Source organism: Melopsittacus undulatus, unplaced genomic scaffold (genome assembly GCF_012275295.1).
Source record: "Melopsittacus undulatus isolate bMelUnd1 unplaced genomic scaffold, bMelUnd1.mat.Z mat_scaffold_597_arrow_ctg1, whole genome shotgun sequence".
NCBI classification, from domain to species: Eukaryota; Metazoa; Chordata; class Aves; order Psittaciformes; family Psittaculidae; genus Melopsittacus; species Melopsittacus undulatus.
Window position 1 is genome coordinate 1 of NW_022994448.1, and position 21,466 is coordinate 21,466.

A 21,466-nucleotide genomic window follows, 5' to 3' on the forward strand; every position below is an offset into this window, starting at 1 on the left:
CTTTGGTAACAGTTGATGGGTAAGAAAACTGAAGTCAGGATTCCCAGAGCAAAAAAAAGTCAGCATGACTCTTTTCAAAATGTTTCCTTAATGCTGTGAGGTTCACAAAAGAGATGGCATTGGTGAGGATGGGAAATCAGCCACTGACTGGCCCAGAGAAGTTCTGGAGTCATGATCTGTCAAAGGTCTTAAGCTCAATTAAGACGAAGAATTAAAGATCCTATTAACTGAAGCAGAAGTGGTGGAACTGATTCTGACCCTCTTTTTTAAGCCTTCAGTAAGGCAGATCTTGGACTTGGTGGATTTTTCACTATGCAACACAAGCACTTTCAATCCTCAGGCCACGAACTGTACCAGACATGAACGAATTAAGTAACAGGTCAACAACAGAAAAAGTAAGGTAAAAACCAAAAGTATCCATGTCTGACAGTAAAGGCAGTAAGGTTTAAACACAAAATACTCTTAAGAAACGGTAAGAATACTCAGAAAAGTATCATACAGAAAATAAGATTGAAGAGCTAAGGCTGCCATCGATAAAGATACAACAAATCATGTCAATTCTTATGTATGAAGGAATGGATATGGGACAAAACTAATTGATTTCTATAATGGGCATGACACAAGCAAACCTTCATAGGACTTCTAAAGCTATGTCCATCACAGTGTGCATTTGGACAATAACTCAATATAATGTGGCAATGACATTTATTAATGACAGAAAACTGAGAGACCTTGTCAATATGAAACATTGTAATAGTGTACAAAACCTGAATGTCCTTGAGGATTGCAGCAATGAAAGCAGATGAAATTCAACAGTAGAAATAAAAGGTCATGCACTTATGGACTAATAATATTTCTTGCAGAAGATGGCATTGACAGCTGGAAATAACACAAAAAGGAGAAATGCTAGGACACAGCCATTAATCACAAAGTGACTGTGAGGTCTATGTCTGACACTGCTAGGCAAATAAGTACATACAAACCTACCAAATTTCAAGAGCAGTTTTTGAGAGAAATAGGGTTGTGCTATTCTACAAAGCCATAGTAAGGTCTCATCTGGAGTTATATATACACCTTCAACCAAACCTTTTCTAGAAAGAGTGAATCAGGCAGGAACAGGCAGAGAGTGGGGGCTTTGCTAAAGTATGGAAAAAATATCTTACAAAGGAGAAACACTGCATTAAGCATTGTCTTCCAGAGATACAGTTCCAGTACCAGAAGTGGTTTAACCATGTTATTAGAACATTAATGCAAACACAGGAGATATATGGTAAGGTAATCTGGTTTGCTCGGACTAGAAAAATTAAGGGATGGCACATCCCCTGAGACACAGAGTAGAACTATGATAAATACATAAGAAAGAAGAGAAAAAAAAGCAGTTATGCTATGTTACAGTGTTGAAAAAAAACCCACAAATAATTAGCAGACCCCCCAAAAAAACTCATCACAACAAAAAGGGAGTAAAATTATTTAAACAGAAAGCCACAAGAGAGTTTCTTACCGTTTGATCAGCAAATGTCTGGAATAGCAATGTAAGCAATGCTTTATTTTCATGGCACACAAGTTGGCTTTAGAAAAATGTGTTCAAAATATGCCCATTTTATTAGCCTATTTAAAGCCCCTCAAGGCCAAAGAGACCTATCAACCTTTCAGAACACACATCTTAATCTGAAAAAGCTACTTTATCTGTTCTGAATGATGACTAAGAGAAGACTTGAAGAAGTAAAATTTTGATGTGTGGAAATTAGAAGAGGGTCAACTTTTTAACTCTGTCAATTTAATAACAGATTTAAAGAGCCTTCCCAACAGCCAGATTAAGCCATAAGCATAAAATGTTTATGTTTATGTGTTATAAATGAGTTTGTTTTTCTGTCAAAATATTTTACAACATATATCTGAAGAGCAAAGAGGAGAGAAAGTTACTTACAGCCGTTGACAGTCGGGATGCCAATGTCATTTCCAAATTTCCTTTGAGACCAAGAAGTGCAGGAACCAAGATAAAAACTTCAGTAACATTCTTGAATACATCCCAATGCTGTATAAAGGATACAGTGGGAAACATCAAATCGAGAAATTAGACCATCTGCAAAATATTCAAAAACTTCAGTAGCTCATAACTTAATCCTCTAAAATAAAGAAATCAATCTTTTTACATTAGACCTCAATGTCTAAAGCCAGAACTGTTACCTATTTAGAGAAAACAGATTCATGACTGTATATTACTACTTCAAAGATGAGAATATCAAAAGGAAGAGATACAAAATTTGGCCTTTAGCTGTCATTAATTAAAAGTTCAGGGTTTTGATGACTTTAAAATAGTACCAGGTACTATGACTGCTCTTGAATTCTGCTCCTAATTTACAATAATAGTTTCATCTTTTCCCTTCCGAGTAGAAACCTCACACAAAACCAGCATGGAATTAGTTGCAAAGTGAACAAAGCCTGTAAGTGAAAAAAGCTGATCTTTATTCTTTTCCTTCTAACAGTAAAATTTAGAAGAATACAGAAGAATCCAAAAGGCAGATTTTATAACATAAGCTCATCTTTAATTTTTTTGTGTGCTGACTCCTCAGCACTGAAATGCTGTGCTATTTTGTATGTTTGTTGATCCACGTATTTAATTTGCAATCAATTACCAACTTCAGCTAAACAAAAATGTAAATTGTCTTTGTATTCAGGGATTTCCAATCATTTAAGTTATTATTTCCCTGCCCATGGCAGAGGGAGGTGTCCCTGCCCATGGCAGGGGGGTTGGAACTAGATGATCTTAAGGTTCTTTCCAACCCTAACTATTCTATGATTCTATGATCTTAAGGTCCTTTCCAACCTAAACCATGATTCTATGATTATTTTAATTAAAATAAAAGGATTCAGTTCTCAAATGTAAACAAGATCTGAAAAGTACCCCTATGTGAAGTTACATATCTATTTACCACTGGGAAAGAACTTCCATGAAATGGTTTGTAAACAACAGCTCAGCATGTGTTATTGTCTTCATGTTTTCATTTTCAAAACATGTTATGTCACATTGCAAAAGCCTGCTTCACTAACATCACCGTTTAGTGATTACTTTGAAGTGAAAAAAGGTGGCACTGACACTTTATTCTTGCCTTTGTGTCACATCTCTCTCATTCATGGTGAGCTGGACTGGACACCAATAAAGATTAAAAGTAATACTGAAGGACAAATGAAGATCTATCCCAGCCCAACTCAAAAACCAGCTATACAAACACATTCCCGTAAGGGAAGGGCAGAGAAAGCGAAATTTGGTTTGAAGCCAGTAGTGGCAGTAGCACAACTGCCTCTTTTCCTTGATCATTATGCTGTGTCACACAGTAAATCTTTCATTAACTAAGTACAAACAAAGCATTTGTAAGAAGAATACACTGGTAATATGCAAATGAACAAAGCATAAGACTGGTGTAAAACAGTGTGAGGAAGCAGTAAAGTTTGCATGTCAATTTTTATTTTCCTTTTTCTTGGCGTATAAAAGTTCATTTCACTACAACTGACTGAAGTTCAAGCTTTCCTCGCTCTCTCAGGATTTTGAGTGACAAAGATATTCACCTCTTACCCATCTGTAACTTTGTAAACTCTTTAAATGTAGCTAAATAAAACCCTAAAGCTGAATGAAGCAAAAGAAAAAAAACAGAATAATTTCTCTTTCAGTTTGAATACTGTGGTTATTTCATATTTTTAAGTAATTTGCTGTGAATACAGGAAGAGAGAATCATGAGGTTTGCATTTATAAGAAATTTCAGTTTTCTAAAAAAGTTAGGTAAAAACTAAAAGTCAATTGAGCCTTCAAAAGGCAAAGAGAAGGCAAGAAAATGAGCTAGTCCAATAAACCTTTCTGAACTGTTACTGTCGCCAGAATTTTCTTCAAGTATAACTGCACAGAGAATTATTTCATAGCCAACTGTTACTTTTAAATCCACTGATTATAATCCATATTTCTACAGACATCTACAACTGTGTTAAACTAGAAACCAGACCTAAAAATGGTCAATATCAGTAGAGTCTTACTGTTATCATACTCCAAAACAAGTTTTAAAAATATTAAACTTCATTAAAACTAAATTTGAGAGAAAGTTCTATCTTACCCTGAATAACCATCACCAGCTAAATCTGCTACCACAAACCAAGATAATCTGGCTTCTCTGGACCTACTACAACTGTATTTCAAGGTGGACATCATTTTGCAGTCCTGTTGACACCACTGATGTTTGTAATAGCTTGCAATATACCTAATGTTTTACAAAGAGCTCACTTATATACACCTGAATATTTAAAACATATGTAAATCACTTAATACCAATTTCATATAACATACAAATGTAATGCACATTTTTGTACACCATATGCATTATCATGGACTAAATCTACATAGTATTACCGAAATTGCATAGACTTGAAGCACTCAAGGAGATGAGATACTGTAATACACTCTTCAGACTTTTTACACTCCTATGTATTGAAGCATCACAGTTACTTACAGCTCCCATTATGTTTACATTTATTTGTGTCAACAGAATTTTGAGCCATTACCATATTTCTATCCTTAGTTCAAGCAGAAGGTAATGGTTTTGTTCACCAGCTCACTGTGACTAAGCAAGGATACTTACCAAGACTGGAATGGCTCCAAATCAAACACTGGAACTTGTTAAGATGCGGTTTAGGAGAAAGGCGCTCATAGCAGCAAAACCATACACAGACCTAATTACTCCTCAATATTGTAAACATCTGCAGTATCATGTATTAGAATTATACACATCACAGACTACCTGTTGAAACAAATATTTCAAAGCAAATACCAACCTGTACAATATCTAAAACCATGCCAGCCGAAACAGTTCCAAATCCTGCTAGCAAAAAAGGTACGAGTATCTGTAATGCCATAATACTACTAGATTCTTTGGGTTGTTTTGTACTTCCTTCCATGATGATATCTTCATTACTGTCAGTAGATAGCTTGTCTTCCTGCAACATGGCATCTGTTTCCGAAGCACCCATTCCATCACAGTAATTGTAACTGGTAAAATCATCATACTTAGGGCTACAGCTAGATGGGCTGTGTCCATTGCTACCATGAAAACTTGGGTCGGAGAAGTGATGGTATTCTGTGTGTTGTTCAGACCTAACATTAAAATTGTGTCCTGCCGGTTGTAATCCATCTTGCCAGACACCATTTACTTTCTTGTGTCTTTCATCCTGGTTTACTTGGTAAACAACAGGAACCATACTCAAAAGGAGCTTCAAAAATTTATCAGACTGAATTGTATTAAGGTTTATGGTCCAGTTTACAAAACGTTCTCTGTCATGAATTTTGTGGTTTGTTTTGGAGATGGTAGATCTGCCTTTACAGTTAGTCAATAGTGCTACAGAAGTACAGGTTGAAAAGCACTTTGTTCTTCAGATGTCAGTGAAGAAATCTTGTAGGTGAGTCACTAAGTGCCATGTCTGGTGATTTTAAAACAAAAAGAGCAAAGGATTCTTTTTTTCATGCAAAGATGTTTTTTCATTGATCTCAGATCTTCAGCAATTCATAAGCAAGACTGGATCTGCAAAAAAGTAAGAAACATATATTCAGGCTTTATAATATTTTAACTCTACAGAAGATATGAGATGCTGATTCAATTTTTCTGATCACTCAGTATCTTTCCAAAGCAAATTATTTGTAGAAATGCCAATATCCTCCAACGTCTAACTGCCTAAATTGAAGAAATGAGAAGTAAAAAGGGAAAGCTGGTGGGTGAGGAAGTTTCACAAAATGGTGTTCTTCCCAGTGAAAGAAAGACACAGCAGTGTGAACTTAGGTGAATTGATGAGGGCCTGGCTTTTCCCTTTTTGAAGCCCAGGAAGTCGAAGTCTTCAGGCAGATACCATGTGTAGCTCTAGACTTGCAGCAGCCTTGAAGGCAGCAGGTCACAAGAGAAAAGTATTTCTGCAAAGAGTAACGGTACGGACAAATGAAATGCACATGATGCACTGTGAGGCCACTGTTGTTTCTCCCACTCTATGCTAATGGAAAGAAGCCCAGAAAAAAAGTAAAGAAAAAGACATACTAGTTTAAAATTACTATCAGAGGTGATAAATCCAAAGCAATATCCTGGGTGTCAAAAGTCTCATATGTTGACAGTCCCTGCCCTCCATCCAAATAAAAAGATGACAAATCAATATTGGTATGTACAATTCAAAGCATGACAATTTAAAATCCTAACAACTGATTTTTCTCTGAAGCAAACACACAAATTATGTATGCATGGATGTATGTTATTATATATAAAAAGCTGTTATATACATAATAAAACTGAAGAATTTTTTCTTAAAATGCCACATCAGGGAAAGAAGACAGTAATGAAATTCAGACCAATCAGTCTAAAATAGCTTAAATTAGCCTAATATAAAAATTAGCCCACAGTACGGTATTCATATATATGGCATATTAGAATTTAATTAAACCTAGAAAAGGGTTAGGACTTAAGATAATTAAAATAAAGGTGTTTAAAACCTTAGTTTAATTTCATTTTGTATGAGGTGTAGGTTGCAGACATTTCCTGAAATATTGGTTATTATGAGGTCTAGTAAACACTAAAATATAATTATTAGATCAATATTAGCACTAGATGTGGTCAGTTTTGTTTGCTTTCTGCAAATCATACAGATACACTCTTTTATCTTCTGTTTCATGTCATTTAATGTGCATTTGTTTCTACTTTGAAATTGCCACTGTGGTAGAAAATTTAGCAAGGATATATTGGCAGTCTCACGTCATTTGACATTTCCATCAGAAGACACTTTACCTTCCAATAGGAATTTCAATTTTCATGGTGTGATAATAGTTATGGTAACTTAAAAACTAACAGTCTTAATTTGACTTGAAGCCTTGCTGACTTTGGTATTTATTACTTGACTTCTTGAATACAAGTAAATGATTGGCATAAACACAGAAACAAAGGTCAGACAGACTACACCAGCATGATATGGGATAACACAATTCCACAAGGCCCAAGACACTGTATCTATGCAAAGCTGCGAAGCATATTTTTACAGACTGTAGGAAATAAAAATAGTTCAGGCTTGGAGGATTTTAAATCTATGCCTCCTAAGAAAATTGGGCCCTAAGATCATACTGTTTATGTTGTGATCCCTATACTTTTCCTCCCTGTGTTTCAGTATATTTTAAGTCACAGAATCATAGAATAGTTTAGGGTTGGATTTCTGGATATATCCAAGATAGATTTGACAGAGAGTAGAGACATCAAAGATTTTAGTAACTAACAGCCTTATAAGAGAATCAGATTGTGTCATTGCTGTAAGGCATCTTCAAATATTGTGTCAGGATAATTCACTCATATATATGGTAAGTCAATTTCAAAAGTCCTGCTGCTCACAGAATTACCTGGTTTGGTTTTTTTGAGTGAGGAGATGACTCAGACACAGTATGAAGATTTTTCCATCTACCAATTGCTTTACTCAAGGACCTCTGACCAAGAAACAAATGTCTTTAAAGTTACAATGGAGTTCATTGCTTCACTGAGAAAGAAATCAAGTTTTGCAAGAAAAAGCATTTTTTTTCCACAAGACCAACAGAGGAATTTAACTAAGCAAGATTCCTGCAGTATCTTTTGCTGTTCTGTAACAGATTGTGCTATGTTGAACCTTTTAGCATAAGTGCACAAAACCTCCTAGGCTTCAATTCTGGTTTCCACACACTTTAATTGGGAATAACAAAACAATTTTTGCTGCTATCCCAGAGGAGCTCTAACCACAGGCCAAAATGGTGCTCTGTTAAGTGCTACAGAAAGACAGAGCAACGAGGCAAGTTCGTTTTTTCCTGACCCAATGGTGGCACTATCTATGTAAAAGAAAAGAAATGGTATGTAAAAACAAGAAAATCAGAAGAAGATATATCATTAAATTATCAACGTATTATCAACTTCCAAGACAAAAAGCAAAGAGCTTTATAGAATTGAAGGATTAAGATGAATAGAAAGAAGTTCATGGAAGCTGAGGAAAATTCAGCTTTCAGGAAGGGTATAGCCTAGGGTGGCAGAGGCTGCCAAATGATTTACGACAATAGGAAGTGCCACCTACTTAGGAAGCTTGCAGAGGAAAAAGCTGTAGATCTGCTGACTGAGCTTCAGTTGGTCACAAGAAACATTCAGATTATAGAAATGGCATGATGGACTTCAAATATGGGGGTGTACAATTAAGGCATAAAAGTGTCTATGATGAAAGACACGCAGTGAGACCCACAGCATCCTCAACTGCTTTTTTTTGGGGGGGGAGGGGCAGTGTTATTTTTTTTGAGGAGAGGAGTAACAAATGAAGGATTTTATTTCACTTGCAGGGAAATACATTGAGAACATTTTCCAATAGCTTTAACAAGGCAGAGTCTGCTCTCATTGTGGTTTCTCCAACATGTCCTCCAGTCACATCACCAGAGTGCTAGACCAGTGACTCATGGAAATTACTCACTGGTCTGGAACTCTGGCCAAAAATATTTGGGTTAATGATGCATATCTCTCTAACACATGGCTTTTTCTCCTTTTACATTTTACTACTTTATTTTTTAAGAACCAAATCTTTTGGGAAGATTTGGTTTCATTTAATATGAAAAAGTGTTAACAAATAAAAGGGGAAAAAAAGAGCAACAGAAAAAATGATCCAGTCAACTAGCAAGTTACAAAGGGAGGATGAGGCTGGCATGGACAGCTAACAGTTGAAATAGTACAAAGCAGTTTGGATGAGAGCCATTTAGGTTTTTCCTACCAAAAAGACTTATAATGACAAAAAGTGAACTAATGATAGATGTTGGAAAATGAGAATTTAAGAAGAGAAATTGAAAACTATATTATACAGTGAAGAATAATTACTTCTTCAGAGCATAGAGGACGAGATAACTACAAAGCCTTCTGAATGTAACTATTCATTTCTAAAACCCTGTTCCAACAAAGATAATTTCCCAAATGTCATCTGATGCAATAATCCTGAGTTACAGGATTCTAATATTGCTGTAACTCTGTGGGGGGAGGGGAATCTACCTACAGAATGCAGTAAACCATCTAAGGAACAGCATGATCTCAGGGACAAGAACTTCCTAAGAAACTTTGTTATTGACAAGAACAATGCTGATTTTATTGTGCTGTCTAGAAAAGATATGGCCAGCTAAAGAACCAAGCTCTTGAGTTACTTGAGTAACTCCTATGAAGAAAAGGTGGTAAAAATCTCAAAAATCCATAGAATCATAGAATAGTTAGGGTTAGAAAGGACCTTAAGATCATCTACTTCCAACCCCCCCTGCCATGTGCATTCTGTAGGAAGATAAATGAATCTGGTTTCCTGCTGTACAACCAGGCGGTTACAGAGAAAGATGAAGTACTAAAAAAAAAAGAAAAGAGACAAAGATCCTTTGAGAAGCCAAGAAGCAGCCTCAAATTTATCATACCTGGCATGTTATATATGAAGTGAAAGGACATCTTGTCCCTACAAACAAAATAAGAACCTAAGCCCAGATTCCTTTATTGTTGTCTAAGTAACTACTTTTAATAGTTTTCTTCTTTTCCTTCATGCATTTTATATCACATAACAATTACTGTGTATTATTCACCTCTCTCTCTCTCAATTCTGCAAGCATACACAAGCGTAAACAAACAGTCCTGCAAAGAGGTGCTCCTGAGAAGACACTTAGCAATGCAACAAATAACAAAACCAATTTTACCATAATGATTTATACAACTGATGTACACAGCAGTTTAAAAACATACACATGGAGACAATATATACAATGAGTGAAAGAGACAGGCAGAAACAGATGTTGTGGAAAACAGAACCATGAGCTGAAAGAGATGCTGACTTTTGGAAATGGATAGCTGCTTTAGCAAAACCTCAGATGCTTCAGCTATGAAACTGAACACCTGATCATTATCACATTTTTCCATCCATCACCTTTGGTTGCTTTGTTGATCTTGATTCATCTGAGAAAGATGAACACAACAAAGAAAATGCAACTGTTCAGGAAGAGGCAGCAAGAACGGTCTTCATTATTAACCAAACAATTGAGAACTGAATCATGGGTGTGTCTGAAGCAATGTTGGCAAGAGCATGGGAAGAAGATGATGTTTCTATACTTTCTAACTTTCCCAGGGTTTAAAGAACATCTACGATCAGAACGATTAAGGGACTGGATTCTAAAGCTAAATTTGATCATACAGTGCTTAGACTGCTGATCATTTATTTAAAGCATTAAAAGAATTAGTAATTAAACCACCTTTTTTGGTTTTTTTTTTAAGAACCCTCAAAAAAGGGGGAGGGGAAAGAATTGGGTATGAAACTTGTAAAGTCAATACTACGGCAGGCTAAACCAAATATTTATCAATGTCTAGCTCCAGGAATATTAATCTTCTGATTTCTTCCCATTTGGCTAACAATATCAAAAGATAAGACCTATGTCAGTAATATTGAGTGCTTTCACAGGATCCAAAGCGAATCAAGACCATAGTCAAATCCCATTTTTTCCTAAAAGCTACAAGTATTTTTTACAGGTAATCTTTTAAAGCAATAATAATCTCTATGTTGCACTGCTAGGTAGTCCATAATGAAATACAATAGCTTAAACATGCCTGTTTTGAAAAAACATATCTCAGTACAAGAACAATCCTTGGAAAGGGATTCAGGAAAGTAATATGAGACATTAATGAAATACTGAGCTTTAATATTTTGCCATAATAAGCAAAGATTAAGCTGGATTCTTTTCTGTCTTCAAAGATGAAGCCAGACTCTTTTCAATGCAAGGATGAAAAGTAATGAATACAAACCGAAACAGAGGAAATTACATTTAAACATAGAGAAATGTGCTTTTTAATTATGCATTTATTTATTTTACCGTAAGAGTGCTTCAATACTGGTCCAAACAGTGACTCCATCCTTGGCAATATTTGAAACCCAACTGGACACAGCGCTCAGCAACCTGTTTCTGCTTCACCCTACACTGAGACCCCTTCTGATCTCAATAATTCTGAGGTTCTGTAAAGTTTGAAAAGTGAGGTGTGTGTGTGGGGGGGGCTTCTTTTAAATTTTACATGGGTGATACAGGGGTCTGCACGCTTCTTTCCCACTACTGTCTGTTGTATACATACAATTCCCGGTATCACACTGACATCCTTATCTCAGTTGTGGCTAATCATTTACATTGCTGTAGTGGACTTATCAGTCGAAAGTGAAAGATCCATCATACCACCTCAGCACCATAAACAGACTGTTTTATAATTAAACATATTATAGAATCTGCAACCTGAGGTGGCACCCTGGGGTAAGATTATTTATACCAGGTACTTAATGTTGAGCATTAAAGACTGGAAAACACGCTGAAATTCAACAAATGTGCCATGCAAGGCAGATACATGGGCATTACATGCCACTGCTTAAATACAATGCAGTAAACTGGTTAACATTGTGTTTATAGTATGGCAGTTTATAGTATGGCAGTTGGGGGTTATATCAGTAGCAAAAGAAATGAAGGAAAAATAGTAAGGAGAAAAAAACCCCAACAGATTAAAGAACCTCTGGCTGCCTTCTTGAATATAAAACACTGAAAGAGCTGCCAGCCTCAGGCTCTGTTTTCAGACAAGGTTGGGGTTGCTGCATTCTACTTCCTGAGCATAACAGCTTTTGATTTTGGCCCCAAAGAAGACAAAAGCAGCTGGAGGAAAAAGATTTGGTTTGCCTATACACTTTTAAGGCAACTCAATTACAAGAGGCCAAAACAGAGCCAGAAATGAGGCAGCAAAGCTGTGAAATGTGGTCACGTTGTAAAATCACTCAAGTGGAATACCAACATGAAAAATACCAGGCAAATCACATCCCACCCATTAAAAGCAGGTGGGAAGGTTTGAAATATAAGGTAATACAGCCCTCTAGATTAAGTAACCAAGAGGTACTTACCAGGATGGGTCCTAACTGTACTTTTTGGACTCCTGATTAGGGGTTTCCACTGTCATCACCAAGGAGGGATGAATTGCTTATTAACTCAGGCACTAGGATACAGACTTCCCATTGTTTTCTGTGGCTAATATCCTGAGGTATTTGAAAAGAAAAATGATACACTGTTATTTCTACTTCTGAAGTGTCTACCAGTGATACTGTAGTATTTATGGTTCTGGTTTCAAAACCTGTTTAAGGCAGTCTGTGTAGGGAATGCTGCCAAAACAGGTTCTCCCACCTGCTCTCATTTTTTGACCAGCATTACTGAACCGGTAAAGTGAGGACAGCTTAAGATGTTAGTTGTCTATCAAATCCTGCTAAGACTCTACCCAGAAAAGATTCATGAACTGACTTTTTTCTTTTGTTCCTGACACTATGACCAAACAACTATTTAATTGTATATGTTCTGCTTATCAGAGCCTGGCTAAGGCAGTGTGCTCTGTAATCTAGGATCACATATGAATGAGAAAGACACACAACCACATCCTGGACAATGGGGTGGGTGGGGAGGAAATTATAATTTTCACTGAAATTAAATTAATTGAAATTGAATTAATTTCATTTCACTGAAATTAGAGACACAACCTCAATCTCAACTTAATTGAGAATTAACTACAAAGTAGAAAGTAAAGTAGAGGAAATCACTAACAGCTCCTGTGCTTTGGCAGAGAAGTATGAAAAGAGCATCAGCGTACCACTGCACGTCAATTACAGTGCTTGTAAACAAAAATGCTTGTAAACAAGAAAAGATGACGGTGTTATTCTGTATGTGTGCTATTTGGGTACAAGTTCCACACTTGTCTCGCAAGCGCATCTGTGGTGACAGATTCTGGCCTGCTTTTAGGATGCCAGGTGGGAAGAGAGAGGCAAGCACATACGGACGTACAGAGCGCCAGGGAATCAGTGCCACTGGAAACGCGGGACGGATGGTGCGCAGACAGAGCGAAGCCGAAGAAAAGGCTCATTGTCCAGGCTACCTGGAGCAGCGCACGATGCTAAAAAACGGCTGCGGGGATCTGCGGAGGGCAGAGAAACCGGCGCGGTACGGGTGGTAAGAGAGAGGCTGCGAGGGGCTCCTCAGGGCCCTGGGGCGGGACTGGGTGAGCCGCACCGCTCACCGGGGCTGTCGGTCCCCTCGGGCACCGGGGCCAGGGCAGCGCCCGCAGGGCGGCGCCCGGCAGCTCCGCCGCTCCGGAGGAAACTTTCCCGGCCGCCGCCTCCCTCGCCCCGGACGGCAGGTCGCCAGCCCACCCCAGCCCCTCTCCCCTTCTACCACCGCCACCGCCCCCCTCAGGCCGCGCCTTCCCCTCACCTGGGCGAGGGCGATGGCGGCGGCCCCGGGTCCCCGCTCCATCTCTCCGGTGGGGAGGGAGCAGCCCGGCGGCAGTGACAGCTCCGGAGCTAGGTGAGAGCCGCCGCCACTGAGCAGGCGCGGAAGCGGCTGGAGGGCGGGCGGCCCCCGCGATGATGTGGCCGGTGATGCGCAGCAGCCGCCGCCACCACCGGGCGCCTTCGCTTCCAGTTGGAGAAGCTCTCGTGGCGACCTAGCGCCAGAGCCGCTGGTTTGTGCTGGCTCTAGAATGTCAGCACTAGGGCATTTTCCTGCCAGCTGGCTAAAAATAGCTTCCTAAGGAATCCGGCTGATTCCAGTATTTGGGTCAGTTGAAATATTCTCTCGTTCTTGCCCAGCTAGGCTGCGTGCCCTGTGCACAGCACCAAGTGCTTTAGCATAAGTCTGTGAGTGACTCTGTAGACAACAATTGTCTGCATTAAACTAAGCACAGAGGCAAGGCCTTCCTGAGTGCTTTTAATCAGTCCTCAAAACTCTTTGTCTTGAGACACACTTTATATCAATTCATTTAAATAGTCAGGCTGGCTAAACTTGTGCATTTATTATAATTACTAGCATTTTTTAGAATCATATCACACAATGGTTTGCATTGGAAGGGACCTTAAAAATCATGTAGTTCCATGGTCAGGGACACCTTCCACTAGACCAGGTTGCTCAAATCCCTGTCAAACCTGGCCTTGAAAAATGCTAGGAATGGGGCATCTTCTTGCACATCTCCTAATGTTTTTTACCTATGCTTAAATCTCTGCTTTTCCACACATACCCACAGCATCTAACTCCATGGCAGGCCAATACTTGGTGACTTGCACAAGCTGTCTTTTGTTTTGTCTATAGAAAGGAAAAAAGATGCTGTAGACTTGGCTGCTGTCACTATCAAGAAATCCCAGTTCTCTTTTCTTCCTCTTTCTCTCTGAGGAGATCTCTGAGATCTATGACTGGGGCCAAAACAATCTGCACTACTGTAGCGAAATACACAGCATCATCTTAAACTCTTGGGTCAATATGGCACGGAATGAATGAAAGAGCTCAAACCTTTGCATTATTAATTCAGTGGCAGATGGTGCCTCAAGTCTGCATTTGTTGGGAATTTGGGCTATGGGTACTGTTGTCACCTGCCCTGGTAGCAGCCACACATATCCATGCTTCAGGTGTGCTCATATGTGGATATGTAGTTGGGCCACCCTGCAAACCAGATAAAGATCATAACCACTGCTGCAGCCAGTAGGTTAGACCGTACAGCTGATGTTTGGGAACAGCACCTGAGGGTACTATTTCTGGCTTTTCCAATTCCTTGCCTGGTGATCTTGGGCAATCATTTCATCAGTCCCCATTACAGGTTCCTAGATGGTTGTTATGCCACTCCCTCTACCGAAATCACATAATACCCATGGTGAAATAGATTATTTGAGGTTCACACACTGTTACTCTGGGCTGTGTGCTGACTCAGCGGGAGTTGCTTTCGTGGCCAAAAAGTCCTCAAGATCTTTCAGTCAGTATGGCTAGCAACAGGAGTTTTTTTTTGAAAAATCAAAATCCTGGAGCACCGTTGGGTAGAAAGGTGCAAACCGTGTTGAAAATTTGGTGGAATGGACCTGGTACATCCCAAGGGAATATTATCCCAAAGGAAGGTGACAGAGGACACTGGTTTGAGACAGGCTGGTGGGAAAACAGGAGGGTAGGCTCTTGCCTGAGGCCCTGCAGAAGGTTTCCTCTGTATTCCGAGAATCACAAAACAGGTTGGGTTGGAAGGGATCTTAATGCTCATCCAGTTTCCAACCCCCTGCCATGGGCAGGGGACACCTTCCACTAGACCAGGTTGCTCAAAGCCCTGTTAACCTGGCCTTGAACACTGCCGGGGATCATGGCAGCCACAGCTGCTCTGGGCTTGGGATGAGGCTGCCCGGCTTCTCTGCACAGCCTGTTCCAGTGTCTCACCAACCTTATGGTGAAGAATTTCTTCCTAATGTCTAACCCTGTATTTGTTAATTCTAAGATACTGGGATCTGGTTTTTCGTTTGTTTCCCTTGTGTTCTGCAATGAGGGCTTATAAACACCGCCCACCTGGTTACTACTTTTTCTCTGTTTTGGCTTGGACTTCCCATCTCGTCTCATATCAAGCGTTCAGTTCTCTTTCACAGTTTCACATTACAAGCAGACAGGGGCAGAATCTGAAGAGCAAATCCTGAGCAACAGGGTGGCCGGTGTCAGCTGAACTTGGTGGTTTGTGCAAGCTGCTTTTCCAAGAGATAGCTGAAATCCCCTCAGGGCCTGACATTTAATTTTAGGTATGTTTGTCAAATTGTGACAGTGAAAACGGGAAGGTTCTCAAACAGGAGCAGCAGCTGGCAGGCCTTCAGGCAGTGCTACCTGCTTGAAGCTTGGTTTCATTTTCTCCTCAGGGCGATGAGATGGAGTTTTCATGCCAAATCGTTCCGTAAAGATTTTAACTGCCTCCCCTTTTTTTTGTCTTTGTACCGTGAATTGTTTTCATTTCTGCATTATTAACCCCGTATTTACGTGACTGTAGGTGTCTGTGCCAGTGTCCTGCTTTGAGCAGTAGCAGTCATTTTTCTCCTTCTTGGTAGCTGGTGCAGTGCTGTGTTTTGACTTTCAGGCTGGGAACGGTTTGCTGATAGCAAGTATGTTGGAGTTACTGCTCTTGGTGTTTGGTTTGCTCAAGGCCTTTTCTGAGCCTCATGCTCTGCCAGGGAGGAGGGGAGGGCCGGGAGGAAGCAGAGACAGGACACCTGACCCAGGCTAGCCAAAGAGGTATTCCATACCATAGCACCGTCATACCCAGGATGTAACCGGGAGAGAGCGGAAGGGCTGGGAGCTCTCTGGGGGGATGGAGGAGGTATTGGTTGGTGCTCGGTTGGGCAGGGTGGGGTGAGTTATGGGTCGGTGGCTGGTGAGGTGTTGTATTCTCTTCACTTGTTATTGGCTTTATCATCATTACTTGTAGTAGTAGTAGCAGTAGTGATTGTGTTATACCTTAGCTATTAAACTGTGCTTATCTCAAGCCGTGGGGCCACATTGTTTGGATTCTCCTTCCTAACTCTCTGGGAGTTGGGGGAGCAAGGGGGGGGGTGAGTGAACGAGCTGCGTGGACTTGGTTTAAACCACGACAGCCGGTTATCGGGCGCGGTAAAGAGCGGCGCTAACGCCGTGGAGCCCCATACGAGCCGCTAAATCCTCGCCGTGGCTTTTGGGGCGGCTTTTGCTCCTCCCGCCCTCCAGAGGGCACTGCGGGGCGGGCCCACGGCCCGGCTCCGTTTCCGGTTGTGTTGGGGCATGGCGGGGATGGCGGCGTGGCTTGCCTCTCGGGAGCTGTTGGCCGTGGGGCTCCGAGGAGGTGAGCGGGCTCCGCGGCGGCGGGAGCGCGGGCCGGGCCGGGAGGGTCAGCATCGCTCTCCACTCTGACTGGGGTCCCCCGCAGGCCTCTTGGCCGGGACCACAGCGCTGCGGGGCTCCTTCCCCCCCAGCCCTACACGCACCGATCGGGGAGGGTTTAGCCGGGGATCGGGGGGTCGGCTCGGCCTGTGGTGAGCATCGGCCTCCCCCAGCGGCGGGCAGCCCGAGGAGGTGGCCTTCTGAGGCGGGCCGGGTGCCGGTGCTTGCTCCCTTACGCGGCGTGTTTTCGAAGGAGAGCCCCTTTCCCAGGCAGTGCTGCTGCGGTACGAAGTGAATACAGTGAAAGACCACGTTAAATGAGTATCCTTAGTGGTAACAGCGTTTCTGTGAGGATAAAGAAGTGTTAGAAGGAAATAAACCTTCACTTTATTTAACGATAATAGGCCAACGGGTCAGTAGACGGTGTAAGGTCTTGACTAATGCAGCGTTTTCCCCTACATAGTTTGGCTTTTACGGCGCTATTCTTGGAAACAGTTAATTTAGGTCGTCAGCACCACTGTTCTGGCCTGATTTCATTGATGGCCACCACAGTCACGCACGTGAGGGAAGGGGTTGAAATCAGTGTAAGTAGCACATGTTAGATGCTACCTCACTGTGTTTGCTGCGGGGTGTTACAGGTGGTTTATTTGTGCATTAGGAACTGTCACTAAATAAATCTTGACAAAGACTAAAAACAATCGTAAGCCCATATGAAGTGACCTGCTGGGTCAGGCCAGTGGTCTGCATAGCTCAGTATTCTTCCTTCTAAGAACTGCAGTAGTAGATGGTAGTTGCAGAGGACTTAATAGAATCTCCAAGTGGTCTGGGTTGGAAAGGACCTTAAAGGTCATGCAGTTCCAACCCCATTTGCTGTGGGCAGGGGCACCTTCCACTAGACCAGGTTGCTCACAGCCCCATCCAGCCTTGCCTTGTTAAACTTGTTAGTTTTAAGCACTGTGTACTCCCTATTCTTGTAACTGCCCTGTGTCTGCACCTAAAGGGGAGGGATGCTAGAGGGTATATTCCTGCTTAGTCCTTGCAGTGCCTCATTATAACTCTGCTGCCTTGAATTTATCTAATTCTGTGTTGAACCTGCAAAGCAGTAGTGAGCTTCACCAGTTAAAATGTGACATTTGTGACTGATGAAGGTGAACATTCAAACACTCGTTTGTTTCCAGGTCTGGAAAGAAACGTTGTTGATCAGATCAAAATGCAGCAGCAAGGAGGCCACAGCCTTACAGGACAGTGAGGATGCCGAGGAGTAGCCGTAAGTACAGAGGGATGATCACTTTCCCTGACCCCGGATGGCCACACCATTTCTCTCTTGCTGTTTTATGTCTTGGGAAATTGAATACTGTTTAAATTAATAGGCAACTAGAAATAGCAGCTGAATGCAATCTGTTTAAATGCTTATATTTCTGAGGTATAACTGTATAAACTAATGTGCATCTGTTTGTTTATATGCACGTGATAATTATTTCTTTTCAGTTTTGGACCGAGTACAGAGCTTTTTACCACAGATGGCCCATGCAAATGATGAGCTAAGAAGAAAAATGATTACAGCACCAGCTCATCAGTTTGATATTGAAAATCTAGACAGTGCAACAGAAAAAGTTATAGAAATGGTAAATAATTACTGAAATTTTATTTCATAAAATTACATGTGGTTAAAATAATGATCTGATCTTAGAATGAGCTGATTTGATAGATAAAGCCAAGTCTTTACTATTTTAGTCCACGATCTGCAAATTCAAAACATAGATACAGCTTATTTTGGTTTAAATTTACTGCTTGGTTTTCACACTTACCAGAATTTAATGACTGAGGATGAAGTAGTTTAAGGTGAGAATAAGACAACATTTGGATCAACAATTCTGAATCAAAATTATGTCACAAATTTATTCTAAATATCTTGTGGGTGATTTTAGAAACTGGACAAGATAAAAGGAGTAGTAAGGCATATTGGAAGGCTTTATTATAAGAGTAATAACTGGTTTTCAGCTGTGCTTTGTAGGTGTTTTTAGGGACTGACTATAGATCTTGGGTTTAGAAAAGTTGTTAGTGCTGTGATCCTTTATGGCTGGTATTTGTCTTATTTACCTTACATCAGTGTTTTCCTTCTGTTTTTAACTGAAGTGTTACAGCCACAAACTCATGTAAGAAAATCTTAATATGAAGGTGATGTGATAGGTGCGTGTCCCTGACATGCCTTCAAGCTGCAGACCTGCAAGATAAAAAGGCAGAGAAACAGGCAGCTTGGAGTTTGGGGTGTGAGCTGTCAGAACAATTTGTTGGCCACTGGCTGGATTCAGAGTTCTCCTAGGTTGTATCCAGCCTACGTGCGGTAGGTTGTCCAGTGCTGGTATATGCTGAAGAAATGGCCTTGTATTTGCTGAAGGGCAATATGAATTATAATTTAAATATTTAGGATCTGTTAATATTTGCCATAATCCTAGGAGAACTCAGAAGTTAGTCTAATTGTGATTGTGGTTTTCTTATGGTATTAATCTCTTATGTGTTCGCTTTATGTTTTACTCAAATGATTGAAGCGATATAGAAATGTATAATGAGCTAACTAAGGTCTTTTTCCTCAGAATGTGGCTGTAGTTGAACTGAGTGATTCTGATACAGATGAAGAGATATTAAACTTCAGAAGATGACTCTGAATCTGAAGATGACTCTATAGCTGGCGAAGTGACAATAGACAACATTAAGTTTCCTAAACAAAGAGAGAAAAAGGCAAAATAGAAATTCTGGACAGCAAAGTGAATGAGTAAATCTATTTTATTTTACAAAAAAAAAAAAATAAATTAACCAAACCAAACTCACCGGAAACCCCAAATCATGTTTCTTACTTTGAAGACTTGGCCCTTAAAAACACCTTGTTTCCTGATGTAGCGTCCCTCAGAATCATGTGAAATGTCGTAGTTTACGTGGTGGACAATTTAGGATCCACTCATGACTGGCTGGATTTCTAAAGAACTAAGTACAGTTTTATTCATTGAGCAACATGGAAGTTAATTTCATAGCAGATTAGACTAAGAAAGCAGCTAACATTTGCGGCACTTAGAGCTAGTTAAGTTAAAATTATTGTTCTGTTGCTTTGTTGAAGAAAGGTTGTTGAAGGAAGATTTTTTGTAGTGTGCTGGAAGAGGTTTTTGCTTCAAGGTCAGGGAAAAGTTAACTAAGAAAAAAAGCTTTGTTTTTATATCCCATATCCCATAAAGTGTTATGCACAATGCTTTCAATATTAAACCAGTATCTTGAAGTGCGATAGAGGTATGTTTACATTGCATTCACGGCAGTGACTGTTGAACACTAAAGCAACAGCTGAGTATTTCAAGGTGAGCTGGCATGGGTAAGGGCAGCCATGGCTCTAAAGAGAGGTCAGCAAAGGATTATTTACGTTTTTTTGCCTGCACTGAAGTCCCTGTCATTATAGGTAGTCTGCTAGCTCCTATCTGGAACATTTGTGGCTGTAGTGTAGGATACCCTCAGTACTTAAACAGTCAAGTCTGCTGCTGTGGTATTACAATTGCTTTAAGCTACACTTTTTGTGTCCCCATTTTCCCTGCCACATTTATGTCCTCTCCATTCTGTCACTGCCAGAAGAAAAAAAGCTACATTTTCAGCTGGCCTATACTTAGGTTAGCTTGAAACAGTTGTAAAAACTAAAAATCAGTGAAAGTATGTCTCATTCATACTTACCTCAGATTGATCAAATACAGTTATTTAGGCTGTTGTATTTACAACATAAAACAGTTTGCATTTCAGAAGTATCTGTTGTGCTCCTGAATGTCATTGTTTGTTTATTAAAGGAACTTTTTATCCTATACACCATTAAAATTTTCTATATTGTATTTCCTCAAATGTTAAACTTGATGTCATGACATGAAACCTGCAGTTATTTAGAGAATTTCCTTTGAATCCCATACTTAAAGCTATCTGTTTCTGTATTATTTGTGATAAGAAATAACAAGGATTCTGGTCTTTCTTTCACAATTGTGACTTAAAATAGAAAAGGGGGCTTGAATTACTGGGATTAACTAGTTAAACCACAAAAAGTTATAAGTGAAGAAAGGATGGGAATCAGAGAATGGGACTGCTACTTTAAATGGCAAGCCCACAGATCAGGATAAGCTTTGAGTGAAGTTGCACTCCTAGAAGGGCAAGTGGTCTTAGTATGCTTAGTTTGCTAGGTGAGGTCCCTATGGAAAATTTTCTTCAAACTGAAGAAGCTTGAAAGCCAACATCTTAACTCAGTCATTTTACAAGGGATTTTGTAGACAGAAAAAAAAACCCAAACAAACCCACAAAATTGTGAAAGACAAAAGTAATAATCATGCTGTAAGAATCAGTGGTAAGAGTCTATGTGAACAAAGTGATTTTAATCTGTTAATGTAGCCACCTTTCAAATTGCAGGCAGAATCACACATTCCATATCAACAGAAGATAGAAAATAGTTTCAGTAACTTCAGCTTGATATGCATAGTTTAACACCAATGTTGAACTCTGTATGTACTATACAAAGATCAAAGTAAGTGCACTTTCTTGCAATGGTTTACGTCTTGTGGCACGAAGGTTTTCTATACTGCTGAAGAATCCCAGAGCAGAATGTTCAGCTGCTCCTGTAAAATTTAAACTCATTATCACAGAAATGGCATAATCAGTGTATTTTAGTTCAAAAGAAAACCTGGTAACTAAAGATTTAAATGATTGTGTAAATATGTTCACACAAAT

General features: G+C 40.0%; 1 protein-coding gene and 1 pseudogene across 1 annotated transcript; one reads left to right on the forward strand and one right to left on the reverse strand.

Annotated features, from left to right (window-relative positions):
• Positions 1 to 1,923: 1,923 nt before the first annotated feature.
• On the reverse strand, positions 1,924 to 5,518 carry LOC117438790 (solute carrier family 41 member 2-like; the record flags this gene model as incomplete). The annotated part of the gene is made up of 2 exons (XM_034074182.1): positions 4,819 to 5,518; positions 1,924 to 2,035 (listed from the first exon to the last, which is right to left on the reverse strand). Coding segments are annotated over exons 1-2 (535 nt in total), but the record flags the coding sequence as incomplete, so codon positions are not given.
• An 11,109-nt stretch (positions 5,519 to 16,627) lies between these two features.
• Positions 16,628 to 19,856, forward strand: LOC117438792 (uncharacterized protein C12orf45-like; annotated as a pseudogene).
• The last annotated feature ends 1,610 nt before the right edge of the window (positions 19,857 to 21,466 follow it).